Source organism: Onychostruthus taczanowskii, unplaced genomic scaffold (assembly GCF_017590055.1).
Source record: "Onychostruthus taczanowskii isolate IOZ18803 unplaced genomic scaffold, ASM1759005v1 scaffold138, whole genome shotgun sequence".
Taxonomy (NCBI): Eukaryota; Metazoa; Chordata; class Aves; order Passeriformes; family Passeridae; genus Onychostruthus; species Onychostruthus taczanowskii.
The window spans coordinates 52,147-77,724 of NW_024498551.1; the positions used below are offsets into that span (position 1 = coordinate 52,147).

Here is a 25,578-nt window from a genome sequence, read left to right on the forward strand (position 1 = left end):
CAGCCATTCAGTTTTTAATCCCCTACATGAGTCCTGCAATCAGCTTTCCTCATTTTCCCCTTTGTTTAAACTTCAGGTGTCTCACTTGTAAATATTTATGCAAATATCCTGTAAATATGAAATTTTGGGGTTTTTTATTTATACATTATATTTTGTCTGTAACCATTAATATTTTAATCCCCTGCATTAGTTTTGCAATCAATTTTTCTCCTCTTGCCCTTTGTTTAAACTTCAGGTGTGTCACTTGCAGATATTTTTGCAATATCCTGTCAATATGACAAAACTGGCACCCAAAAGGGCAGTGGTGGGTTTAACCCCTGATTCCCCTCAGTCCCAGTGTGCTGTACTCCTTGTTTGGGCCACATTCACTTTTTGGGGTTTTTTTTAGGGGTAGAAACAGTTATTTTATTTTTGAGAAGAAACAGGAGCAAGCTCTGTGGCCTGGCCTCTTTTTTCCCTGCATTTCCTGCTTGCTCACAGTTGTGCAGATTGAATATAAACCAGGAACTGAAATGCCAGCAGCGGGCTCTTCCTAAATTCAGCAGAAACTCGGATCCCAGAGGCTCAAGAATGGGAATGGCTGCAGCTCAGGCAGCTCCCTTGGGAGCAGCAAGGCTTTGCTGTTGCTTCCATGAATCCATTTCTCATTTCCAGCAGCAATCCCAGCCCTGCCTGTGGCTCTGAGCAAGCCTGTGCTCCTGCCTTGCTGCTGGGGCAGGCTGCTGGCCAGACCTCCTCAAAAGCTGCTCCTTTGTAGATGAAGCTGATGATGATGATGACCCTGAGTACAATTTCCTGGAAGATCTGGATGAGCCAGACACTGAAGATTTCAGGAATGACCGTGCTGTGAGGATCACCAGTAAGTTCCCCTCCTGCTGGCAGCAGTAATTCCTTGGGAAATGTTTTCTTGGAAGGGTTTTTTTGCAGTGTAGGACATTGAATAAAAATCTCCATGCTGGTTTGGTCAGCTTTTGGGAGTGCCTGGAAGGATCTGGGTTGAGCTGCTGCAATATTTAGGTGACAACAAAACCTGAAATGAGGTTTTATTTCTCCCAGGAAACGAGCAGAGAGCCTGGATCTGCTGGGTGAGGGATCAGAACTCTGCAGGAGCTGGGCAGAGATTGTCCCACCTCAGTGGCTGCCCCTCCTCACTCTGCTGCTGGCTGGAGGATGCAGCATCATGGCAGAAAAATCCAATTTTCTTTGTGTGGCAAGGCTCCCTTGCTGCCCTGACATTGCTGGAGATGCTTGGGGAGCTGCTTGCTCCAAGTGTGTCACCTGCTGAAAGCTTCAGGCACTCCAGACTTGAATGCTTGCCTTGTGATTGAATTTAATTAGATTTTTGAAGTCCTCACAGCTTGGTTTTACAAACATGTCATTTTCTGTCTCTGCAAAAAGCCACACTTGCTTTAGGTCTTACTGCAGATTTACATAACTTTAAATTTAATCATGAAAACGAGTTTTTATGTGATATTTTAGAACCCAGACAATCTCAGCTCAAGTTATTTTTGGGCCCAACATTAAAAAAGGAATTATCAGGGCTTTTCTTTTTTGGTCCCCTGTTTGCAGGAGGAGGATTTCCCTTTGTGAGAGAAATCCCTTCCCTGAGTTGATATCATGACAGGATTGCTGAGTGTTTCTTGAAAAAAGGCTTCTTCATAATAATTTTTAATTTTACTTGCAGAAAAGGAAGTGACTGAGCTGATGGAGGAGCTGTTTGAGACAGTGAGTGATGAACTGAGGGTGGCACTGAAGTGTCACTTGTGCCACCTGAAGGGTGGCTCAGGGCTGGGGGAGTGCCAGGGGCTCTGCCACAGATGGGGCATTTTCAGCCTTAAAAAGGGAATGTCTGCAGGGATTTCCTGAAGGGAAGATTTGCAGGGATTTCCTGAAAGTCTGTAGGGATTTCCTGAAGGGAAGGTCTGTAGGGATTTCCTGAAAGTCTGTAGGGATTTCCTGAAGGGAAGGGCTGTGAAATGAAGATCTGCAGGGATTTCCTGAAGGGAAGATTTGCAGGGATTTCCTGAAGGTCTGTAGGGATTTCCTGAGGGTCTGCAGGGATTTCCTGGAGTGAAGATTTGCAGGGATTTCCTGGAGTGAAGATTTGCAGGGATTTCCTGAAGGCCTGTGAGGATTTCCTGAAGATCTCTAGGGATTTCCTAAAGTGAAGCTCTGTAGGGTTTTCCTGAGCTGTCTGCAGGGATTTCATGAAGGGAAGGGCTGTGAAATGAAGATCTGCAGGGATTTCCAGAAGTGTCTGCAGGGATTTCCTGAAGGGAGGGTCTATAGGGATTTCCTAAAGTGAAGATTTTGCAGGGATTTCCTCAAGTGAAGATTTGCAGGGATTTCCTGAAGATCTGTAAGGGTTTCCTGAAGATCTGTAGGGATTTCCTAAAGTGAAGCTCTGTAGGGTTTTCCTGAGCTGTCTTCAGGGATTTCCTGAAGGGAAGGGCTGTGAAATGAAGATCTGCAGGGATTTCCTGAAGGGAAGATTTGCAGGGATTTCCTGAAAGTCTGTAGGGATTTCCTGAAGGGAAGGGCTGTGAAATGAAGATCTGCAGGGATTTCCTGAAGGGAAGATTTGCAGGGATTTCCTGAAAGTCTGTAGGGATTTCCTGAAGGGAAGGGCTGTGAAATGAAGATCTGCAGGGATTTCCAAAAGTGTATGTAGGGATTTCCTAAAGTGAAGATTTTGCAGGGATTTCCTGAAGTGAAGATATGCAGGGACTTCCTGAAGGTCTGTGAGGATTTCCTGAAGATCTCTAGGGATTTCCTGAAGGGAAGGTCTGTAGGGATTTCCTGAAAGTCTGTAGGGATTTCCTGAAGGGAAGGGCTGTGAAATGAAGATCTGCAGGGATTTCCAAAAGTGTATGTAGGGATTTCCTAAAGTGAAGATTTATAGGGATTTCCTAAAGTGAAGATTTGCAGGGATTTCCTGAAGGTCTGTAGGGATTTCCTGAGGGTCTGCAGGGATTTCCTGGAGTGAAGATTTGCAGGGATTTCCTGGAGTGAAGATTTGCAGGGATTTCCTGAAGGCCTGTGAGGATTTCCTGAAGATCTCTAGGGATTTCCTGAAGGGAAGCTCTGTAGGGTTTTCCTGAGCTGTCTTCAGGGATTTCCTGAAGGGAAGGGCTGTGAAATGAAGATCTGCAGGGATTTCCAAAAGTGTATGTAGGGATTTCCTAAAGTGAAGATTTATAGGGATTTCCTAAAGTGAAGATTTGCAGGGATTTCCTGGAGGTCTGTAAGGATTTCCTGAAGATCTGTAGAGATTTCCTGAAGTGATGCTCTGTAGGGTTTTCCTGAGCTGTCTGCAGGGATTTCTTTAAGTGAGGATCTGCAGGGATTTCCTGGAGTGAAGGTCTGTAAAATGAAGATCTGCAGGGATTTCCAAAAGTGTCTGCAGGGATTTCCTGAAGGGAGGATCTGCAGGGATTTCCTGGACTGAAGCTCTCTAGGGATTTCCTGGAGTGAAGCTCTCTAGGGATTTCCTCAAGTGAAGCTCTCTAGGGATTTCCTGAAGGGAAGCTCTGTAGGGTTTTCCTGAGCTGTCTGCAGGGATTTCCTGAAGTGTCTGCAGGGATTTCTGTAAGTGAAGGTCTGCAGGGATTTCCTGAGGATCTATATGGATTTCCTAAAGTGAAGAGCTGTAGGGATTTCCTGAAGTGAAGGTCTGCAGGGATTTCCTAAAGTGAAGGTCTGTAAGGATTTCCTGGTTTCTGTAGGGATTTCCTAAAATGAAGATTTGTAGGGATTTCCTAAAATTAAGCTCTGCAGGGATTTCCTGAAGTGAGGGTTTGTGAAGTGAGGGTCTGCAGGGATTTCCTGGAGTGAAGCTCTGTAGGGATTTCCTCAAGTGAAGATTTGCAGGGATTTCCTGAAGTGAAGCTTGTGCTGAGCAGATCATCATCATCATCATCATCATTAGCCAAAGGTAAATTTCTTCCCTGAGCTTTCTCCTCCTGACTTGCTCCATGTCTGCTGCCAGTTCCAGGGTGAGATGGGTTTCTCCAGCATGAAAGAGGAAAGGCCAGAAGATGAAGATGCTGTTACAGAACCTCGGCCAAATTTTAACACCCCCCAGGCCCTCAGGTAGGAGAATTTTGATTTTGTCCTGATTTCTTCTGAGGAAAAGCCTCTGCTTACCTCTGTGGCAGCACCAAAGAGAAAAACTGTCCTGGCAGCAGTTCTGAAAGCTCTGAGCCATTTTTCTTCGTGGGATTGGACAATTCAGTTGATTTTTTTTATTCTGTTTGCCACTGTTGGCTTTGCTGCTTGTCATCTCAAAATCTGCTTGCACCTGAAAATGAAAAGCAATGAAAAAAGGGACAGAAAGAGCAAAAGTGCCTGCACTGAGGTTGGTGCTGTTCTTTGTTTCAGCTGAAAATACAGATGTGTGAATGTGCCCCAAAAAGCAGCTTCTGCAGGGGGGCATTCTGTCCCTGCTTCCCCAAACTCTGTGCTCTGTAATCATGGAATGGACTGGGTTGGAAGGGAGATTAAAACTCCTCTTATTGCACCTCTGCCATGGCAGGGACACCTTCCCCTGTCCAGGCTGCTCCAGCCCTGTCCAGCCTGGCCTTGGGCACTGCCAGGGATGGGCACCCTGTGCCTGGGTCTGTCCACCCTCACAGGGATCAATTCCTGCCCAAAAACCTAATTTGCATCTCTCATTTGCTAATTGAAACCCATTCCTGTGTCCTCTCACGATGTGAAATTGTCCCTGGCAGTGCTCAGAGGGCAGGAGGTGACACAAATGAGGGGTGATTCCCCCAGGAGGTGAGCAGAGAGCCTGGATCTGCTGGGTGAGGGATCAGAACTCTGCAGGAGCTGGGCAGAGATTGTCCCACCTCAGTGGCTGCCCCTCCTCACTCTGCTGCTGGCTGGAGGATGCAGCATCATGGCAGAAAAATCCAATTTTCTTTGTGTGGCAAGGCTCCCTTGCTGCCCTGACATTGCTGGAGATGCTTGGGGAGCTGCTTGCTCCAAGTGTGTCACCTTCTCTTTAAATAATTAAACACCTGGGATGTGTGTGGGCCATTTTTAAGGAAAATTCCTGCCTAGGAATGAGATGTCTGGGAAGTTTGGATTGTTATTTTTGGGTTTATACATGGCAGCAGCTCAAAGAGGAAAGGGATGAAGCAGCTCCATCCCTGGAGGTGCCCAAGGCCAGGCTGGACACCTGGGATGGTGGAAAACGTCCCTGCTCTTGGCACTGGGTGAATTTTAAAGTATTTTAACCCAAACCACTCCATGGTTCTCGTGGTTCTGTGAGCACATTGCCCCCATCAAAAATCCCCTTGCACCTGAACTGGGACGGGGTGAGGAGCTGAAACTCCTGAGCTAAATAATCTTTGGATGCTTGGGATTAAACACATCAAAACATTTTCCAGAGCAGCTCTGGCTGCCCCTGGATCCCTGGAGGTGCCTAAGGCCAGGTGGGACAGTTTGGAGCACCCTGGGATGGTGGAAGGTGTCCCTGCCATGGCACTGGAGGAGTTTTTGGGTCTGTTTCAACCCAAACCATGGCATGGCTCTGTGAGAGCACTGCCCAAAAATCCCCCTGCATCAAAACTGGGGTGATGTGAGTATCTAACTCCTGAGTCCTGAGCTCACCAACTTTAGATATTTGGGATTAAATAAATTAAAATGGATTTCCCAGAGCAGCTGGGGTTGCCCCTGGGAGTATCCAAGGCCAGGCTGGACAGGTTGGAGCACCCTGGGATGGTGGAAGGTGTCCCTGCCACGGCCCTGGAGGAGTTTTAAAATCTATTTCAACCCAAACCATTGCATGGCTCTGTGAGAGCACTGCCCAAAAATCCCCTTGCACCTGAACTGGGGGGTGAGGATCTAACTCCTGACTCCTGAGCTCCCCAACTTTGGATATTTGGGATTAAATACATGCAAACAGATTTCCCAGGGCAGCTGGGGCTGCCCTGCATCCCTGGCAGTGCTGGGCAGGGCTTGGAGCACCCTGGGATGGTGGAAAATGTCCTTGCTCGTGGGGCTGGATGAGTTTTAAAATCTGTTTCAACCCAAACTATTTCACAGCTCTATGAGAGCACTGCCCAAAAATCCCCTTGCACCTGACCTGGAGGGTGAGGATCTAACTCCTGACTCTTGAGCTCCCCAATATTGGATATTTGGGATTAAATACATGCAAACAGATTTCCCAGAGCAGCTGGGGCTGCCCTGGATCCCTGGACAGGGCTTGGAGCACCCTGGGATGGTGGAAGGTGTCCCTGCCATGGCACTGGAGGAGATTTTGGGTCTGTTTCAACCCAAACCATGGCATGGCTCTGTGAGAGCACTGCCCAAAAATCCCCTTGCACCTGAACTGGGGGGTGAGGAGCTGAAACTCCTGAGCTCCCCAGTCTCTGGATTAAATAAACCAAAGCAGATTTCCCAGGGAAGCTGGGGCTGCCCTGGCAGTGCCCAGGGCCAGGCTGGGCAGGTTGGAGTCCCTGGGGTGGTGGAAGGTGTCCCTGCCGTGGCAGAGGATGGCATGAGATGAATTTTCAGGTTCCTGCAGCCCAAACTATTCCATAATTCTGTGGTTTCTCTCAGGTTGCAGAGCAGCTGGCTCCTGCTTCGTGGGGCAGATCAGCTCGAGGTGCAGCTGAGTCTGTTTGGGAAGGAGCTGAAATCAAAGCTGGCCTTTGTGGAGCTCCCTCTGGGCTGAGCAGTGCCAGAGGGGAGCAGCAGCTCTAAAACCAGCCACAGTCTCAAACCCAGGCACCTTTGTGCTTTATTTCCACTCATCTGCCTTTCATAATATTGGCTTTATTCTTTTTTTTTGGTGGGTCACTTCTCTCAGTGGTTTCTTCCCTGGTTTTATCTGTGTGCAGGATTCTTTAAGGAAAAAAAAAATCATTATTTGCTGGATTTATTGTTGGTTTTATGATACCTTGAATTAGGAGCAGCGTGGAACAATTCTCAGGGCTGGTGCAGAAGGGAAGCTGATCACCAGATCAACTGGTACAGCTAAAATAAATCAAATCAAATCAAATAATGAATAAGAATGAAATCATGAACTCCTGCTCTTACTGCAGGATCTCTGTAGAGTTCTCAGCATCAGGCTGGGTAATAATTAATTAGTTTTTAAATAAAGTAACCTCAGGTCTGGTGCAGAAGGGAAGCTGATCACCAGATCAACTGGTACAGCTAAAATAAATCACATAAAATACAGCTAAAATAAATCAAATAATTAACAATGAAATCATGAACTCCTGCTCTTACTGCAGGATCTCTGTAGAGTTCTCAGCATAAAGCTGGGAAATAAATATTTAAAATAATTCAAGAATAAAGTTATAATTAAATATAAAAATAATTATATAACATAAGACTATAATTAAATATTTTAAAACGTAAATATTTTAATTTTTTTCAATATTTTAAATTAATTTTTAATAAAGTAGCAGGATTTGAGGCAGTGTGTGGTCTTTGTGGTACAGGGCTGGCAAAACCAAAGTGTGCAAACCAGACAGGGAATGAAATAAATAAACAATATTTAAACAATAAATAGACAACAAATAAAAAAAAATAAACCATGTTCTAAATAAAAATAAATTAGCAAACAGTGTTCTAAATAAAAATAAATCAATAAACAGAGTTCTAAATAAATAAAAAATGTTATAATAAATAAAAATAGTGTTCTAAATAAATAAAAATAAAGTGTTCTAAATAAATAAAAATAAAATAATAAACAGTGTTCTAAATTAATAAAAATAAATAGTGTTCTAAATAAAAATAAATTAGCAAAAGTGTTCTAAATAAAAATAAATCAATAAACAGCGTTCTAAATAAATAAAAAATATTATAATAAATAAAAATAAACAGTGTTCTAAATAAATAAAAATAAAGTGTTCTAAATAAATAAAAATAAAGTGTTCTAAATAAATAAAAATAAATAAAGTGTTCTAAATAAATAAAAATAAAATAATAAACAGTGTTCTAAATTAATAAAAATAAATAGTGTTCTAAATAAATAAAAATAAATAGTGTTCTAAATAAATAAAAATAGTGTTCTAAGTAAATAAGAAATAAACTGTTCTAAATAAATAAAAATATTATAAATAAACATAAATGTATTTAGAACACGAATGTCCTAAACAAACATTATCAAATCAGAGATTTATTACATTTTTGTATTTTTTTTTGTTTTGTATCACATTTTTCTTCCATTTCCCACCAGATTTGAGGAGCCTCTGGCCAATCTGCTGAACAAGCAGCACCAGACAGTGAAGGAGCAGCTGGAGCAGCTGAGAATTAAAAAATCTTCAATCAAAGCCCCCCAGGAGGCTGAAAAATCCAAATCCCAAAATGAAAAACCCCTGCAGAGCCTTGTCCTGGACAGTGCCCAAAGGAAGAGGCTCCAGCAGCAAATGCAGCAGGTAATTAATGTTTTATGCTGCAAAAATCCAATTTTTATCCATTTTATTGCTGTCTGAGGATATTGTTCTTGGTCTAGCTTGAATTCTTTTTTTTTTTTCTTCCTGCCACCACGTAAATCTGTAGAAATTCAGAAATCTGAGAGCTGAAATCGCTGTTGCTAAAGAAATAATTATGTGTTTATGCAGGAAAAAATGAATTTCTGTGTTGGTCGTGATGAGTTTGGCACAAAAAGTGGGAAATTGCTCAAAGACTCCAACAGCTGATGCCTTCAGAATTTGGTTAATAAACTTTCTGCCAGTGGGTATTGAAGTTTCCCCTCAGTTTTCTGTTGCTTTTAAGATTTTTTTGCTCAGGAAATATTTCTTGTGCCTTTAGGCTTGCTCTTTCCAGTTCTTTGGATTTGTGATAAAGTGAAAAAAACCCTAAATTTGTCTGGTTTTATTCCCCAAGCACGTCCAGCTCCTGACTCAAATCCATCTCCTGGCAAGCTTCAACCCTGCTCTGAGTTCAGAGGCCAACACCACCCAGATGTTTTTGGTAAGGAATGGCCCAAACCAGCCAGAAATTCAAATTATTGCTGCTCCCTGGGCAAACACACAAAGATTCATTTGTTTCTCATTTATTCACTCAGGAAAATGAATTATTTTATTTATCCCATTGGAGTGAGAAGTAAAGTCCTGGAAGAAAATCCTTAATTTTCAGTTTAATGGGATAAATATTGGGATGGATAATGGGTTTAGTGGGAGAAATATTGGCCTGGGCAAACTTAGATTAATTTATTTATCATTTATTCACTTAGAAAAATTATTTTATTTATTCAATACTTAAACTGAGGACTAAAGTTGTGGAAAGGAACATTAATTTTCAGTTTAATGGGATCAATATTGGGATGGATAATGAGTTTAAGGGGATAACTATTGGCCCGGGCAGACTGGGAAATTATTAATTTATTTATCATTTATTCACTTAGGAAAATGAATTATTTTATTTATTGAATTAGACTGAGAAGTAAAGTTCTGGAAAAAATGCTTAATTTTCAGTTTAATGGGATAAATATTGGGATGGATAATGGGTTTAGTGGGATAAATATTGGTCTGGGCAAACTTAGATTAATTTATTTATCATTTATTCACGTGGAAAAATTATTTTATTTATTCCATTAAACTGAAAATTAAGCGTTTTTTCCAGAACTTTAGTCCTCAGTTTAATGGGATAAATATTGGGATGGATAATGGGTTTAGTGGGATAAATATCGGTCAGGTCAAACTTAGATTAATTTATTTATCATTTATTCACGTGGAAAAATTATTTTATTTATTCCATTAAACTGAAAATTAAGCGTTTTTTCCAGAACTTTAGTCCTCAGTTTAATGGGATAAATATTGGGATGGATAATGGGTTTAGTGGGATAAATATCGGTCAGGTCAAACTTAGATTAATTTATTTATCATTTATTCACTTAGAAAAATTATTTTATTTATTCCATTAAACTGAGGACTAAAGTTCTGGAAAGGAACATTAATTTTCAGTTTAATGAGATAAATATTGGGATGGATAATGGGTTTAAGGAGATAAATATTGGCCTGGGCAAACTGGGAAATTATTAATTTATTTATCATTTATTCAGGAAAATGAATTATTTTATTTATCCCATTAAACTGAGAACTAAAGTTCTGGAAAAAATCCTTAATTTTCAGTTTAATGGGATAAATATTGGGATGGATGATGGGTTTAGTGGGAGAAATATTGGCCTGGGCAAACTGGGAAATTATTAATTTATTTATCATTTATTCACTTAGGAAAATGAATTATTTTATTTATCCCATTAGAGTGAGAAGTAAAGTTCTGGAAAGGAACATTAATTTTCAGTTTAATGAGATAAATATTGGGATGGATAATGGGTTTAAGGAGATAAATATTGGCCTGGGCAAACTGGGAAATTATTAATTTATTTATCATTTATTCACTTAGATTAATTCTTTTATTTATCTCATTAAACTGAGAACTAAAGTTCTGGAAAAAATCCTTAATTTTCAGTTAATGGGATAAATATTGGGATGGATGATGGGTTTAGTGGGACAAATACTGGAATTCTGGGCAGTGAAAAATAAAATAAAATGATGGCATGCCAGAGTGGTTCGGGTGGGGAGGGACCTTAAAGCTCAGTTCCACCTGAGAGCAGCACCAGGGGCACCTTGCACTAAGGAAATAATTCAGTCATCCCCCCAATTTCCACTGAATTCCAGTAATTAAACAGTTCCACTGTCCCGGGGAAAAATGGAAGAGAAGATGGGAAGGGGAAAAAATGGGAAGGGAAAAAATAGAAAAAGAAAAGAAGGGAAGGGGAATGATGGAAAGGGGAATGATGGAAAGGGAGAAAATTGAAAAGGAAAATATGAGAAGGGAAAAGATGGAAGGGGAAAAGATGGAAAAGAAAAAGATAGAAAGGGAAAAAGATGGAAAAAGAAAAGATGGAAAGGGGAAAAGATGGAAAAGGAAAAAATAGAAAGTGGAAATGATGGAAAGTGAGAAGAGGGAAGGGGAGAAGATGGAAAAGGAAAAGATGGAAGGGGAAAAGATGGAAAGGGAGAAGATGATGAAAAAGGAAAAGGTGGGAAGGAAAAAGATGGAAAACAAAAAGGTGGAAAGGGAGAAAATGGAAAAGGAAAATATGAGAAGGGAAAAGATGGAAAGGGAGAAGATGGGAAAGGAGAAGATGGAAAAGGAAAAGGTGGGAAGGAAAAAGATGGAAAACAAAAAGGTGGAAAGGGAGAAAATGGAAAAGGAAAATATGAGAAGGGAAAAGATGGAAGGGGAAAAGATGGGAAGGGAAAATATAGAAAAGGTGGGAAGGGAAAGGATGGAAAAGGAAAAAATGGAAAGGGGAAATGATGGAAAGGGAGAAGAGAGAAGGGGAGAAGATGGGAAAGGAAAAGATGGAAAAGGAAGAGATGGAAGGGGAGAAGATGGGAAGGGAGAAGATGGAAAAGGAGAAGATGGGAAAGGAGAGGATGGAAAAGGAAGAGATGGAAAGGGAGAAGGTGGGAAGTGAAAAGATGGAAAGGGGAAAAGATGGAAAGGGAGAAGATGGGAAAGGAAGAGATGAGAAGGGAGAAGATGGGAAAGGAAGAGATGAGAAGGGAGAAGATGGGAAAGGAAGAGATGGAAGGGGAGAAGATGGGAAAGGAAAAGGTGGAAAAGGAAGAGATGGGAAGGGAGGAGATGGGAAAGGAAAAGGTGGGAAGTGAAAAGATGGAAAGGGGAAAAGATGGAAAGGGAGAAGATGGGAAAGGAAAAGATGGAAAAGGAAGAGATGGAAGGGGAGAAGCAGTATTTAGAGAAGATGAGAAAGGAGAAGATGGGAAAGGAAGAGATGAGAAGGGAGAAGATGGGAAAGGAGGACAATTTTACCTCTGCTGGTGTACCCCCGGGGGAAGGCCCAGGAGGGAGGGCAGTGTGAGCCCCCGGGCCGTGCCTGCCCTGCTGGCTGGGGCAGGATTGCTGATGCGATTGCTGCACCTCTGCTGCATTTGTGCCTCTGCAGAGCGAGCTGGGCAGCTTTGCCTGCAGCTCCACCCTGCACCAGGCGCCCCAGAACCCCAGGTTCCAGACCATGTTCCAGCCCTGCAACCTGCAGGGGGCCGAGAATTTTACCTCTGCTGGTGTACCCCCGGGGGAAGGCCCAGGAGGGAGGGCAGTGTGAGCCCCCGGGCCGTGCCTGCCCTGCTGGCTGGGGCAGGATTGCTGATGCGATTGCTGCACCTCTGCTGCATTTGTGCCTCTGCAGAGCGAGCTGGGCAGCTTTGCCTGCAGCTCCACCCTGCACCAGGCGCCCCAGAACCCCAGGTTCCAGACCATGTTCCAGCCCTGCAACCTGCAGGGGGCCCTGCAGCTCCTGCAGGATTTCCATGCCCGGGTGCCCGTGGACTGCAGCCCGAGGAAGGCTGTGAAGAGTGGTAAGGGAGGGGTGGCCTGTTCTCACCCAAAATGGGGCTTTAAAGGGCTTTTAGTGTGTTTGCAGTCTCGTGTGAAGGGTGGGGCAGTGCAGCTCTCACAGCTTATAATGTGTGTGTGTATATATATATATATAAAAAATTATATATATAATATTATATTATATATTGTATTATATATTTTATATATTTATAGGGATATTTATATATATTAATATTTTTATTTTTATATATAGAGAGAGGTTTTAATTCCTGCCATTCCAATCAGGAGCTAATTATTTCCTAATTACAACACACTAAAAGCCCCTCCTGGCCTCATGTCCCCCCTGGGCTCATTTGGGGGGGCTCAGATTGGCCTCTTGTTCTTTGCTTTGCTACAGAACAAAAAAAATAGATGGAAGGAGAAAAGAATTTTACCTTTTGGTGGTGTAAAGCAGGAAATGTGCAGATTGTAAAAGCAGGAGGGAATTCTTATTTCTGCAGTTAAAACAAGCAGTGTTTTCAGGCAGTGAGTTTTGGAAAGCCTCCACCCACACACACAGCTGTCCTTCCCCGTGACTTCTGTCCACAGCAAACGAATTCTGCTGTTTGCCAAAGCAAGTGGCCTGGATTTTGGCAACCAGGAAGGTCTTCATGTACCCAGAGCTGCTGCCCATCTGTGCCTTGAGAGCAAACCCTCCCCGAGACAAGATTGTCTTCACCAAGGCAGAGGACAAGTAGGTGCTTTAATCACTGTACAAATTGGGGAGAATTAAGGAGAGTTTCTGGGCTGCAGCAGCTCCCTGGGAGCTTTCTCACCTCCTCCCCTCCTTGATTTTTCCCTCTGCAGCTTGCTGGCTTTAGGGCTGAAGCATTTTGAAGGGACGGAGTTCCCCAAGCCTCTGATCAGCAAATATCTGCTGCCCACCAAAACTGCCCATCAGCTGGCAGTGAGGATCAAGAACCTGACCATGAACAGGGCCCCTGACAACATCATCAGGGTAAGGGGCTGCTCCTGGCCCTGCTCCTCTTCTCCTTCTGGTAAAATGGCATCTTCTGGCAGCAGCGAGGATTTAGCCTTTTATTTGTCTTGGTAAAAGCACTTGGGAGGTGTTCAAATACTGATTGGTTCCTTAGAGCCCTGGTAAAAGTCAGTGATCCTGACAAAAATTCATCCAAATCTGCTTTTGAGCAGCAAAATTGAAACAAGAGTTCTGTTTGCAGCCAGCAAAGCAGTATTTAGGTACTGATTTGGCTCCTTAGAATCCAGGTGAAACTCAGTGATCCTGATCAGCTTTTGAGTAGATCAGCTTTTGAGCAGCAAAATTGAAACAAAAGTTCTGTTTGCAGCCAGCAAAGCAGTATTTAGGTACTGATTTGACTCTTTAGAGTGCAGATAATCCTGATAAAACTCAGTGATCCTGACAAAAATTCATCCAAATCAGCTTTTGAGTAGCAAAACTTAAACAAAAGTTCTCTTTGCAGCCAGCAAAGCAGTATTAGGTACTGATTTGGCTCCTTAGAATCCAGGTGAAACTCAGTGATCCTGATAAAAATTCATCCAAATCAGCTTTTGAGTAGGGAAATTGAAACAAAAGTTCTGTTTGCAGGCAGCTGGGCAGTGACCCTGTCCCATAAACTGCTGGGAACAAAACCAGATAAAGCAACAGCTGCACAAAACAAAACCAAATAAAACAACATCAGATAAAACAAAACCAGATAAATCACAACCAGATAAAACAAAACCAGATAAAACAACAGCTGCACAAAACAAAACCAAATAAAACAACACCTGCATAAAACAAAACCACACAGAACACCTGCACAAAACAACACCTGCATAAAACAACAGGTACACAAAACAACACCTGCATAAAACAAAACCAGATAAAACATCTCCTGCATTAAACAAAACCAGATAGAACATCTGCATAAAACAACACCACATAAAACAAAACCAGATAAAACAACACCTGCATAAAACAAAACCAGATAAAACAAAATGGGATAAAGCAACACCTGCACAAAACAAAACCAGGTAAAGCAACACCTGCACAAAACAACACCTGTGCACAAAACAAAACCAGAAAACCAGATAAAGCAACAGCTGCACAAGATAAAACCAGATAAACCAGAACCAGGTAAAACAAAATGAGATAAAGCAACACCTGCACAAAACAAAACCAGGTAAAGCAACACCTGCACAAAACAACACCTGCACAAAACAAAACCAGATAAAACAACACCTGCATAAAACAAAACCAGATAGAACATCTGCATAAAACAACACCTGCATAAAACAAAACCAGATAAAACAACAGCTGCATAAAACAACACCTGTTTTATACAACACCTGCACCCAACAACACCTGCACAAAACAAAACCGGATAAAACAAAATGAGATAAAGCAACACCTGCACAAAACAAAACCAGAAAAAACAACATCTGCATAAAACAACACCGCATAAAACAAAACCAGATAAAACATCTCCTGCATAAAACAAAACCAGATAAAGCAACACCTGCACAAAACAAAACCAGATAAAGCAACAGCTGCATAAAACAACAGCTGCATAAAGCCAGACAGAACTGATCTGGAAAGCTGCCTGAAGCTGTGAGCAGCCGGGGTGGCAGTGAGCTCCTGCTGAGCCTCGATTATTGATTTTTCACGTTCCTGGGGGTGGCACCTTACCAAAGGAGTGTTTTGTTCACATGAGCACCGCGGGGGGCCCAGCAGGTGCCCCGAGCACAGTGACCTCGTGTCACCTTGTGTCCTGTCCCCACAGTTCTACAAGAAGACGAAGCAGCTGCCGGTGCTGGTCAAGTGCTGTGAGGAAATCCAGCCCCACGAGTGGAGAGCTCCAGTGGACAGGGAGGAGCATTGCCTGCCCTTCTGGCTGAAGGTATTGCTGCTGTCTGCTTCATTGTTTGGGGGTTTTATTTGGTTTTGTGGGGGTTTTTTGGAGGCACAGGGATCATTCCTGTGAGTCAGGGCAGGACTGTGCCCAAGGGAACAACTCAGATGCCATCAAATCCATTTCTCTTGATCACCCCCTGTTGCACAGGGAACTTTCCTTCCCACAAAACCTTGTGTTCACTAAACCAACCTTTATAAAGCAAAAAAACCCCACCTTTTTCTCAGGATCTCAGGGTCTCCTAAAGGCTTTGCAGTGCAACTCATGAGTTTAAAGTGCTATTAAAGTAGTTAAAGGAAATAAATCCTGCTTGAAGAAGGAGGTGGAAGAAGTTAGAAGAAAGAAGCAGGTGGAAGAAGCTCTGTTGCTTTGTGAAGGTGGGAATACAGAAATAACCTGTAATAAAGAATAAATTCCAATAACGAATTCTTGCTCCCTTCAGGCAAGCTTGCCCTCCATCCAGGAAGAGCTGAAGCAGCTGGCAGAAGATGCCAAGGAGACAGCAGCTTCAGCTGATGGAGAACCTGCCCTTTTGGGGCCAGAAAAGGAGACTCCGGGCAGGGCAGGAGATGACAAATACCCTCTGCTGATGCCCAAGGGGCTCGTGCTCACCCTGAAACCTTTGGGCAACCGCTTCTCCAGGAGGGCCTGGAGGAGACAGAGGTCTTCAGCTCTGAAGCCTGTCCTGATTCGTCCCAGTCCCTGCGTGCAGCCCAGCTCCAGCCCCCTGAGTGTCCCAAAAGCTCAGAAGCTGTCCCAGGCAGAGGCTGCCCCCGGCAGGGCGCGGCTCCGCGTGCCTCGGCCCATCCAGCCCGCGCCGCCGCCCCTCGGCGTGCCGGCCGTGCTGCCGGCTGGGGATGCCTTGGACTTCCAGAGCGTTCTTCCCACCGGCCAGCCGAGCTCCAGACAAGCCTTCCCAGCTGCTGTAGCCCCAGCTCTGGTGCCCTCAGAGCAGGTGGCTTTCCAGCCCAAGCTGATGCTGCCGACGGCGGCCGGCGTGAAGGCGCGCAAGCCGTGCGTGCGGAAGGGCTACCAGAGGAAAAAAGGGACAAGGTGTGCCCCGGTGATCAAACCTTCCCCTCTGATCCAGCCCTCCCCCGTCATCCTGACCGTCCCTGCCACCACGGTGAAGGTGCTGAACATCGGCAATGGCTGCAACATGATCCAGCCCCTGAACACGGCCGTGGCCCGGGGCGCTCAGGCCATCCCTGTCACCACGCTGCTGGTGAACCCCTCCACCTTCCCCTGCCCCCTGAGCCAGCCCCTGGTGACCTCTTCCATCCCGTCCCTGATTGTCTCTCCCAGCCCCGTTGGTCTGGCCGCTCCCGCCGGGGGTGAAGGGGAGGAGCAGCTGACCCTGCTCCCTGCTCCGCCGGCTTTTCCCAAGGTGGAGCCCAAGGCGGAGCCCCCGGAGCTCTTTGTGCCCTGCTCCAGCCTGTCCCCAAAGGAGGAGAGTGGCACGAGCCCTGCCCTTGGGGACACCGGGGACAAGGGCAACGAGGGTGACTGCTGCAGCTGGGCGCTGGCAGAGGGGGATGGCGGCGCAGCAGAGCCTTTGCCGGTGGTGGAGCTCTTGCCTCACGTGGAAGGCCCTGATGAATCGGTGGAAATCAAGTCTGAAGATTCAGGTGATGCTCCCAAAGAAGCCGGCGTGGCGCAGAAAAGAGATCTTTTGTGTGCTGAAAGGAAGGAGGAGTTCCTGCTGGGCCTCGGCCAGGAGCTGAGCGTGGAGGCCGCGTGTTCCTGCGGGGATGAGCCCAGGAAGGAGCACCGCGAGGAGAAGGGAGAGGAGGAGCGCCAGGCTGTGCCCTCCCCTCCCCAGGGGGAGCCCCCAGGCTCCCCAAAACCCCTGCCGTACCCAGCCGAGAGGGAGGCAGAGTTCAGCAGCCCCCCAGGGAGGCCAGAGGACTCCTCCAGCATCGACGGGCAGTCCGTGGGGACCCCAGCTGGCCCCGAGGCTGCCGGGGACAGGGAGGGGCAGGAGGAGGAGGAGGAGGATGATTTTGACTATTTCACACAAGATGAGGATGAGGAGATGTCGTCGGCTTCAGAAGAGTCCGTTCTGTCAGTGCCAGAGCTGCAGGTAAAGATAAAACTTGAATGGAAAAAGGGGCAGCTGTGGGTGTCCTGAAACAGCTGTGGAGTCAGGGACCCCCTGGAGACCCCCCTGGGATCCCCTGGAACCCCCTGGGAGGGTGGGCTGATCACTCTAACAGCCCGAGGAGTCAGAGACCCCCTGGAGACCCCCCTGGGATCCCCTGGAACCCCCTGGGAGGGTGGGCTGATCACTCTAACAGCCCGAGGACTCAGAGACCCCCTGGAGACCCCTCTGGGATCCCCCTGGGAGGGTGGGCTGATCACTCTCTAACAGCCCGAGGAGTCAGGGACCCCCTGGAGACCCCCCTGGGATCCCCTGGAACCCCCTGGGAGGGTGGGCTGATCACTCTAACAGCCTGAGGGGTCAGGGACCCCCTGGGAATTCCCCAGGGAATTCCTCTGGGCATCCCCCTGGAATCCCTTTTGGAATTCCCGTGGGAACGCCCTGGGACTCCCCTGGAATCCTCTGGAACCCCCCTGGGAACCCCCCTGGGAATACCCTGGAATCCCCTGGGAATTCCCCAGGGAGATCCCCTGGGAACGCCCTGGGACCCCCTGGGAACCCCCCTGGAACCCCTGGGGAGGGTGGGCTGATCACTCTAACAGCCTGAGGGGTCAGGGACCCCCTGGGAACTCCCCAGGGAATTCCTCTGGGCATCCCCTGGGAATCCCTTTTGGAATTCCCCTGGGAACGCCCTGGGCACCCCCCTGGGAATCCCCCTGGAAATTCCCCAGGGAGATCCCCTGGGCACCCCCCTGGGAACTCCCTGGGAACCCCCCGGAACCCCCTGGGACCCCCTGGGACCCCCTAGGGAATTCCTCTGGGCATCCCCCGGGAATCCCTTTTGGAATTCCCCTGGGCACCCCCCTGGGACCCCCCTGGGCACCCCCCTGGAACCCCCCGGAACCCCCTGGGAATTCCTCTGGGCACCCCCCTGGGCACCCTCTGGGACCCCCCTGGGAACTCCCCTGGAACCCCCTGGGACCCCCTGGCATCCCCCTGGGAATTCCCCACGGAATCCCCCTGGGACCCCCTGGGAATTCCTCTGGGCACCCCTGGAACCCCCTGGGCACCCCTGGGACCCCCTGGGAATTCCTCTGGGACCCCCCCCGGGACCCCTGGCAGCTGGGCTGATCTCTCTCACAGCCTGCCGCTGTTCTGCTCACTCAGAAATCAAAAATCCCATTTTTCCTGGGCACGTTTTAAACCCAGACTAAGAAAAATGGCAAATTACTGCAAATTATGGCAAATTATGGCAAATTATGGCAAATTATTGCAAATTATTGCAAATGTGCAGCTTTAAACTCTGCAGGCCCTCCTCGGTGGGGCTGCTCTCTGACAGTGATTGCAGGAACAAGTCACAATTCCAGCAATTTCAGAGCTGAGATCATTAAGGAATCATTAATTAATCCCTTCCAAATTAAGCCCTGATGCAGATTTAAACTCTGCTGAGTTCAAGGACTCCTCAGTGAGGTTTCTCTCCAAGAATTATTCCAAATTAAAATGACTTTGCAGGTGCGAATTTCAGCAATCTGAGAGCTGAGATGATCATTAAGGAATCATTAATTAATCCCTTCTAAATGAAAGCCTGATCTGCTGAATGGCAGAATCTGAAATTTAATGTTACAATTTTAGGCAGCTCTGGAAAGGTTTGGGTCCTGTTCATTAACAAATCCTTTAATTGGGCAGGTGCTGATTTATGGAATTGGCTGTGGGAAGCTGCTGGATGATATTAAAGCAAACAAGAAAATGGAATGAAATTAAATTAATAAAATAAATTAAAATAAAAAGGAAAATAAAGTAAAATAAAATAAATAAATAGAATTAATAAAATAAAATATATAAAATAAATAAAGTAAAAAATGAATAAAATAAAGTAAAATAAAATGAATAAAATGAAATAAATTAAATTTAAAAATAAATTTAAAAATAAATAAAATAAAATGAATAAAATTAATAAAATAAAATTAATAAATTAAATAAATTAAATAAAATAAAAAATTAAAATAGAGCAAATACAATAAAATGAGTAAAATAAAGTCAAATACAAGAAACTAAAATAAAATAAATAAGTACAATAAAGTCAGATGCAATGGAACAATGTGATTTTTGCACCCCTGAAGGAGACCATGGAGAAGCTGACGTGGCTGGCGGCCGAGCGCCGCCTGAGCCAGGAGGGAGACTCGGAGGAGGAGAACTCGCAGGAGGAGAACTCCGAGGAGGAGGAGGAGGAGGAAGGCGCCAACCTTCACAACTAATGTCAATTTTCTGCTTTTTGGATGTCAGCAGGTGAGATTTTTGGGGTTATTTTTGGACACCAGGTGAGTTCTTGGGGTTTTTTTGGACACCAGGTGAGTTTTTTGGGTTAATTTTGGACACCAGGTGAGTTCTTGGGGTTTTTTTGGACACCAGGTGAGTTTTTTGGGTTAATTTTGGACACCAGGTGGGTTCTTGGGGTTTTTTTGGACACCTGGTGAGTTTTTGGGGTTTTTTTGATGTCAGCAGGTGAGTTCTTTGGGGTTTTTGGGCAGCAGGTGATTTTTTGGTGTTTTTTGGGGCAGCAGGTGAGTTCTGTGGGGTTTTTTTGGCCAGCAGGTGAGTTCTGTGGGGTTTTTGGGCAGCAGGTGATTTTTTTGGGGTTTTTTTGGGCAGCAGGTGAGTTCTGTGGGTTTTTTGGCCAGCAGATGAGTTCTGTGGGTTTTTTGGGCAGCAGGTGAGTTCTGTGGGGTTTTTGGGCAGAAGGTGATTTTTTTGGGTTTTTTTTGGGCAGCAGGTGATTTTTTGGGGTTTTTTTGGCCAGCAGGTGAGTTCTGTGGGGTTTTTGGACAGCTTGTGGGCATGTGGAGCTGCTCTCTGCAGGGAACCCAGAGCCCTGGGGGTTCTCTCTGGCTTTAATTCCCTGGCTGTTTCTGGGCCAGCTTTTCCAGCTGGAATTGCAATTCCAGGGCCCAGGCACAGCTCTCTTGCACACACCTCCATGGTTTGTGCCAGCTGGTCATTTCAGAACAACATTAAATACCCAAACCTTGGCTGAGCTGAATTTTGTCTGACAAGATCTGGCTGGGGAAGAGGAAATGAAACAAAAGCCAACTGCTGAATGACCTTGAGCAGTGAACTTTCAGCCCATTAAATCAACAGATTCCTAAAAAAAAGCCACAAAAACCTGGATGTAGCCCCTCTCAGTGCCCTGTTTAATTCCCTGTTGTGTGGCACCAGGTGTTTATCTGTGGTTTGAATTATTATTTGAATAATTATCTGAATTTATTCAGATATTCTGTTCCCCTCCTGGCCGTTCTGCCCTGATGTGCGCAGCATTTTTTAACCCCAAAAAAAACCTGGGCTGAACCTGTGGCTGCACCCAGGGATTATTTCCAGTCAGACACTGCAGAAACAAGCAGCAAAATTAGGATTTTTTCCCAGTTTGACCCGTGGGAAGTGACAGAAACTCACCACTGATGATGGGAATTGACGCTGGGAATTCCGCGCATTCACGTTTTCCCCAAATTCCTCCCCAATTCCCTCGGGGGTGCTCTGCCACCAGCTGAGCTCGTGTTCCTCCACAGGAGAGAGCCTGAAAGCCCCGGGGAGGAGCAGGGGCTCGCACAGGACCAGGAGCAAGAGGGGCAGAGCTCGTGGCAGCAAGGACAGCTCCAAGCTGCTGCTGCTCTACGACGAGGACATCCTGGAGAGGGATCCCCTGCGGGAGCAGAAGGACCTGGCCTTTGCCCAGGCCTACCTCACCAGGGTAAGGCAGCCCAAAAACTGCAGGAATTTGGGGTTTTCTGGCACAGAAACTCGCTTCCCGAAGTTTGGCTGCTGGAGGTGAGGAGGAGGAGAGAGGCTCTTCCTCAGGCTCAGAGGTTTTTTACCTGGGAGTTCTCTTCTTGGTTTAAATCTCTGCTGCAAGCCAAGTCAGATTTTTTTGGTTGTCTCCTTAGAAATAACCAAAAAAATGCCATTGTTTTATTTTATGGTTTGGTTTAAGATCATTCAGCTGATTCCTCACTGCATCCAGCAGCCAATGCCATAAATCAGCACCTGCCCAGCTAAAGGATTTTGTTAATTCAAACCCTAAAACTGTATCTGTGAAATTAAATTCCAGCAGATTCCTCACAGCAGCCAATTCCATAAATCAGCACCTGCCCAGATAAAGGATTTCGGTAATTCAAACCTTAAAATTGTATCTGTGAAATTAAATTTCAGCAGATTCCTCACTGCATCCAGATTTCATAAATCAGCACCTGCCCAGCTGAAGGATTTTGTTAAGGAAGAGAATTCAAACCCCAAAATTTTACCTGCAAAATTAAATTTCATCAGATTCCTCACAGCAGCCAATTCCATAAATCAGCACCTGCCCAGCTGAAGGATTTTGTTAAGGAAGAGAATTCAAACCCCAAAATTTTACCTGCGAAATTAAATTTCAGCAGATTCCTCACAGCAGCCAATTCCATAAATCAGCACCTGCCCAGCTAAAGGATTTTGTTAATTCAAACCCTAAAATTGTATCTGTGAAATTAAATTTCAGCAGATTCCTCACAGCAGCCAATTCCATAAATCAGCACCTGCCCAGCTAAAGGATTTTGGTAATTCAAACCCCAAAATTGTCCCTGCAAAATTAAATTTCAGCAGATTCCTCACTGCATCTAGATTTCATAAATCAGCACCTGCCCAACTAAAGGATTTTGTTCATTCAAACCCCAAAATTGTCCCTGCACAGTTAAATTTCAGCAGATTGCTGCTGATTTCCAGCTCTGGCTCTTCCTCCTCCCTCCCCTGTGCTAGGAGGGGGAGCTGGAAGTGAAGGATTCAGGGGCTGGGGGTGCTCACAGCAGCAGAAACTCCTGAATTCCTGAATTCCTGACCTTGCCTCCTCTGCTGAGCACCTTTGCTTTATCTGCAGGAAAACAAAACTGCAAATACTGTGTAAGTTCTGAGTAGGGGAGATCAAAAATTAGTGGATTAAAAGAATTTAGGGAGAAATTCCTCCCTGGGAAGGTGCTCAGAGCAGCTGTGACTGCCCAAGGTGAGGCTGGACAGGGTTTGGAGCAACCTGGGATGGTGGAAATTGCCCAAAAAAGCTTGGAATGAGCTCATTTTTGAGATCCCTTCCAGCACAAACACTCTGTGAGCAGCTTCTTTCTCCTCCTGGGTGTCACCTGCTGTCCAGTATCCTAAATTAACTATATGATACTTTTATCCCCAGTTGTCTTATTCTATTCATGCTAAATAATAACTCTTGCAACTTTAAAACTTATTCCAAAAGGTAAAAAATAAAAATAAAAAGCAGAATTTGTTTTCAGGCACTGCACTCACTCCTCCACATTCCTACTCCTAAACTGTTGTTGTCTGCAAATTAACAAACAGCAAAACAAAACTCTCCTTGACTTTTAATTAGTTTTAACTAACTGAAGCAAAAAAAGTTGCCTGAACTATAATTTTTTCTTTTTTGTTCCAAAAACCACAAACAACTCTCACCTATAACCCTGGGCCACAGCATTTCCAACACTAAAAAACTCATAAAAACTTAAGAAAACCAAGCTGCAACCCGGGGAGAGAACTTTTTCCCAGTTTGTCATCTCTTTTAGAACAACAAAAACTTTTATCGTTGAAGTTTTATTGTTTAAATGTTATTTGTTTAAATCAATTTTTTTCCGCTTTTCACCAAAAAAAAAAAAAAAAAAAAGAATTAAATCTACTTTTCTCAAAAAAACCTTTACAAATCCTCTCCTGAATGTATCCTAAACCAAAACGTGCCCCCAGGTCCGTGAGACCCTGCAGCACATCCCGGGCAAATACGAAGATTTCCTTCGCGTCATCTACGAGTTCGAGGTGGGCGCGGACGCGCGGACGGCCGTGGATCTCTACTGCACCCTGCAGCAGCTGCTGCACGACTGGCCACAGCTGCTGACAGATTTTGCAGCTTTCCTTCTGCCAGAGCAAGCCTTGGAGTGCGGGCTGGTAGGTGGAGCGAGAGGAGGAGGGAGGATTGGAAGTGATGTTGAAGTTTGTGGGAGTGGAGGGTGGGTTCTTCCCAAAGGCAAGAAGAGCGGCAGAGTGATCAGTTCTGACCTGCTGCAAGTTTGCATTGCTGCTTTGGGGATCAGAGTTGGAGTTGGGTGGTGTTTGTGCACCTCCTGCTCGGCGTGGCTGTGCAGGGTCAGCCTTTGCCACTCGGCTGCAGAGACACCAAGCAGAGCAAACGGGCAGTGGTTCCCCTGCTCCAAACCTGCGGTGCACTTGCAGGGTGGAGCTGTCACCTCCTCAGTTCTGCAGGGTGGAGCTGTCAGCTCCTCAATTCTGCAGGGTGGAGCTGTCAGCTCCTCCATTCTTCAGGATGGAGGTGTCACCTCTTCATTCCTCCTCAGCTCCTCATTTCTCCTGAATTCTGCAGGGTGGAGCTGTCAGCTCCTCAATTCTGCAGGGTGGAGCTGTCAGCTCCTCAATTCTGCAGGGTGGAGCTGTCAGCTCCTCAATTCTGCAGGGTGGAGCTGTCAGCTCCTCAATTCTGCAGGGTGGAGCTGTCAGCTCCTCAATTCTGCAGGGTGGAGCTGTCAGCTCCTCATTTCTCCTGAATTCTGCAGGGTAGAGCTTTCAACTCTCCCATTCCTCCTGAATTCTGCAGGATGGAGGTTTCTTCTCTCCCATTCCCCCTGGATTTTGCAGGATGGAGCTTCCACCTCTTCATTCCTCCTGAATTTTGCAGGTTTCACCTCTTCAATTTTTCCTGAATTCTGCAGGGTAGAGCTTTCAACTCTCCCATTCCTCCTCAATTCTGCAGGATGGAAGTTTCACCTCTCCCATTCCTCCTGAATTCTGCAGGTTTCACCTCTCCCATTCCTCCTGAATTCTGCAGGATGGAGCTTCCACCTCTTCCATTCTGCAGGATGGAGGTGTCACCTCTTCATTCCTCCTGAATTCTGCAGGTTTCACCTCTTCAATTTTTCCTGAATTCTGCAGGATGGAGGTTTCACCTCTCCCATTCCTCCTGAATTCTGCAGGATGGAGCTGTCACCTCTTCAATTTTTCCTGAATTTTGCAGGATGGAGGTTTAATCTCTTCTATTATTCCTGAATTTTGCAGGATGGAGCTTCCACCTCTTCATTCCTCCTGAATTCTGCAGGGTAGAGCTTTCACCTCTCCCATTCCTCCTGAATTTTTCAGGTTTCACCTCTTCAATTTTTCCTGAATTCTGCAGGAAGAAGGTTTCACCTCTTCAATTTTTCCTGAATTTTGCAGGTTTCACCTCTTCCATTCCTGCTGAATTTTGGAGAATGGAGCTTTCACCTCTTCCATTCTCACCTTTTTCATTCCTCCTGAATTTTTCAGGTTTCACCTCTTCAATTTTTCCTGAATTCTGCAGGATGGAGGTTTCACCTCTCCCATTCCTTCTGAATTCTGCAGGATGGAGGTTTCACCTCTTCAATTTTTCCTGAATTTTGCAGGTTTCACCTCTTCCATTCCTGCTGAATTTTGGAGAATGGAGCTTTCACCTCTTCCATTCTGCAGGATGGAAGTTTCACCTCTTCCATTCTTCCTGAATTCTGCAGGATGAAAGTTTCACCTCTCTCATTCCTTCTGAATTTTGCAGGATGGAGGTTTAATCTCTTCAATTTTTCCTGAATTTTTCAGGTTTCACCTCTCCCATTCCTCCTGAATTTCCCTGATTTGTGAGCAAAGCCAAACTTTATAAATGTTGATTATACAAAGTGGTGTTTCTCTGCCTCTTCCCAATTTTGTGAATGGCATCAACACAATGGAAAACCAAGCCCAGTGAATTTTATTTGTTTAAGTCAATTCCAGATGCTTAGGAATACACTTGAATCTTTTTCATTTTTGAACATGCTTGAATCTCTTTTCTTTTGGCCAGTTTGAGGAGCAGCAAGCCTTTGAGAAGAGCAGGAAGTTCCTCAGGCAGCTGGAGATCTGCTTTGCTGAAAATCCTGCCCACCACCAAAAGATCATCAAAGTCCTGCAGAGCTGTGCAGACTGTGTGCCCCAGGAGATTGCAGAGGTAACAGGGAGCCTTTCCTGCCAGCCAGCCTCCTTCCCTGCCCTGTGCTGTCCCTGTGCTGTCCCTGTGCTGTCCCTGTCCCTGTGCTGTCCCTGGCCTGTCCCTGTCCCCCTGCAGACCACAGGAGCTGGCCCAGCACGTTTTTCATCAATTTCCAATTGAATTAAATCCAATCAAAAAAAGCTGTTGTGATCAAATCCATGCATTGGTTGATGACAGAATGATTG

The 25,578-nt window shown here is 45.4% G+C and overlaps 1 protein-coding gene across 1 annotated transcript in view; it reads left to right on the top strand.

Annotated features, from left to right (window-relative positions):
- Positions 1-25,578, top strand: part of LOC121332146 (GON-4-like protein) — a 52,927-nt gene that overhangs the window by 15,421 nt on the left and 11,928 nt on the right. Inside the window, exons 11-24 of the mRNA XM_041397281.1 lie at positions 758-859; positions 1,685-1,725; positions 3,989-4,092; positions 8,195-8,393; positions 8,845-8,931; positions 12,182-12,350; positions 12,919-13,063; positions 13,177-13,327; positions 15,114-15,230; positions 15,685-17,325; positions 19,464-19,578; positions 20,904-21,085; positions 23,101-23,298; positions 25,208-25,351. Of these exons, the coding sequence (XP_041253215.1) occupies positions 758-859; positions 1,685-1,725; positions 3,989-4,092; positions 8,195-8,393; positions 8,845-8,931; positions 12,182-12,350; positions 12,919-13,063; positions 13,177-13,327; positions 15,114-15,230; positions 15,685-17,325; positions 19,464-19,578; positions 20,904-21,085; positions 23,101-23,298; positions 25,208-25,351 (3,395 nt within the window). The remainder of the gene's footprint in view (positions 1-757; positions 860-1,684; positions 1,726-3,988; positions 4,093-8,194; positions 8,394-8,844; positions 8,932-12,181; positions 12,351-12,918; positions 13,064-13,176; positions 13,328-15,113; positions 15,231-15,684; positions 17,326-19,463; positions 19,579-20,903; positions 21,086-23,100; positions 23,299-25,207; positions 25,352-25,578) is intronic.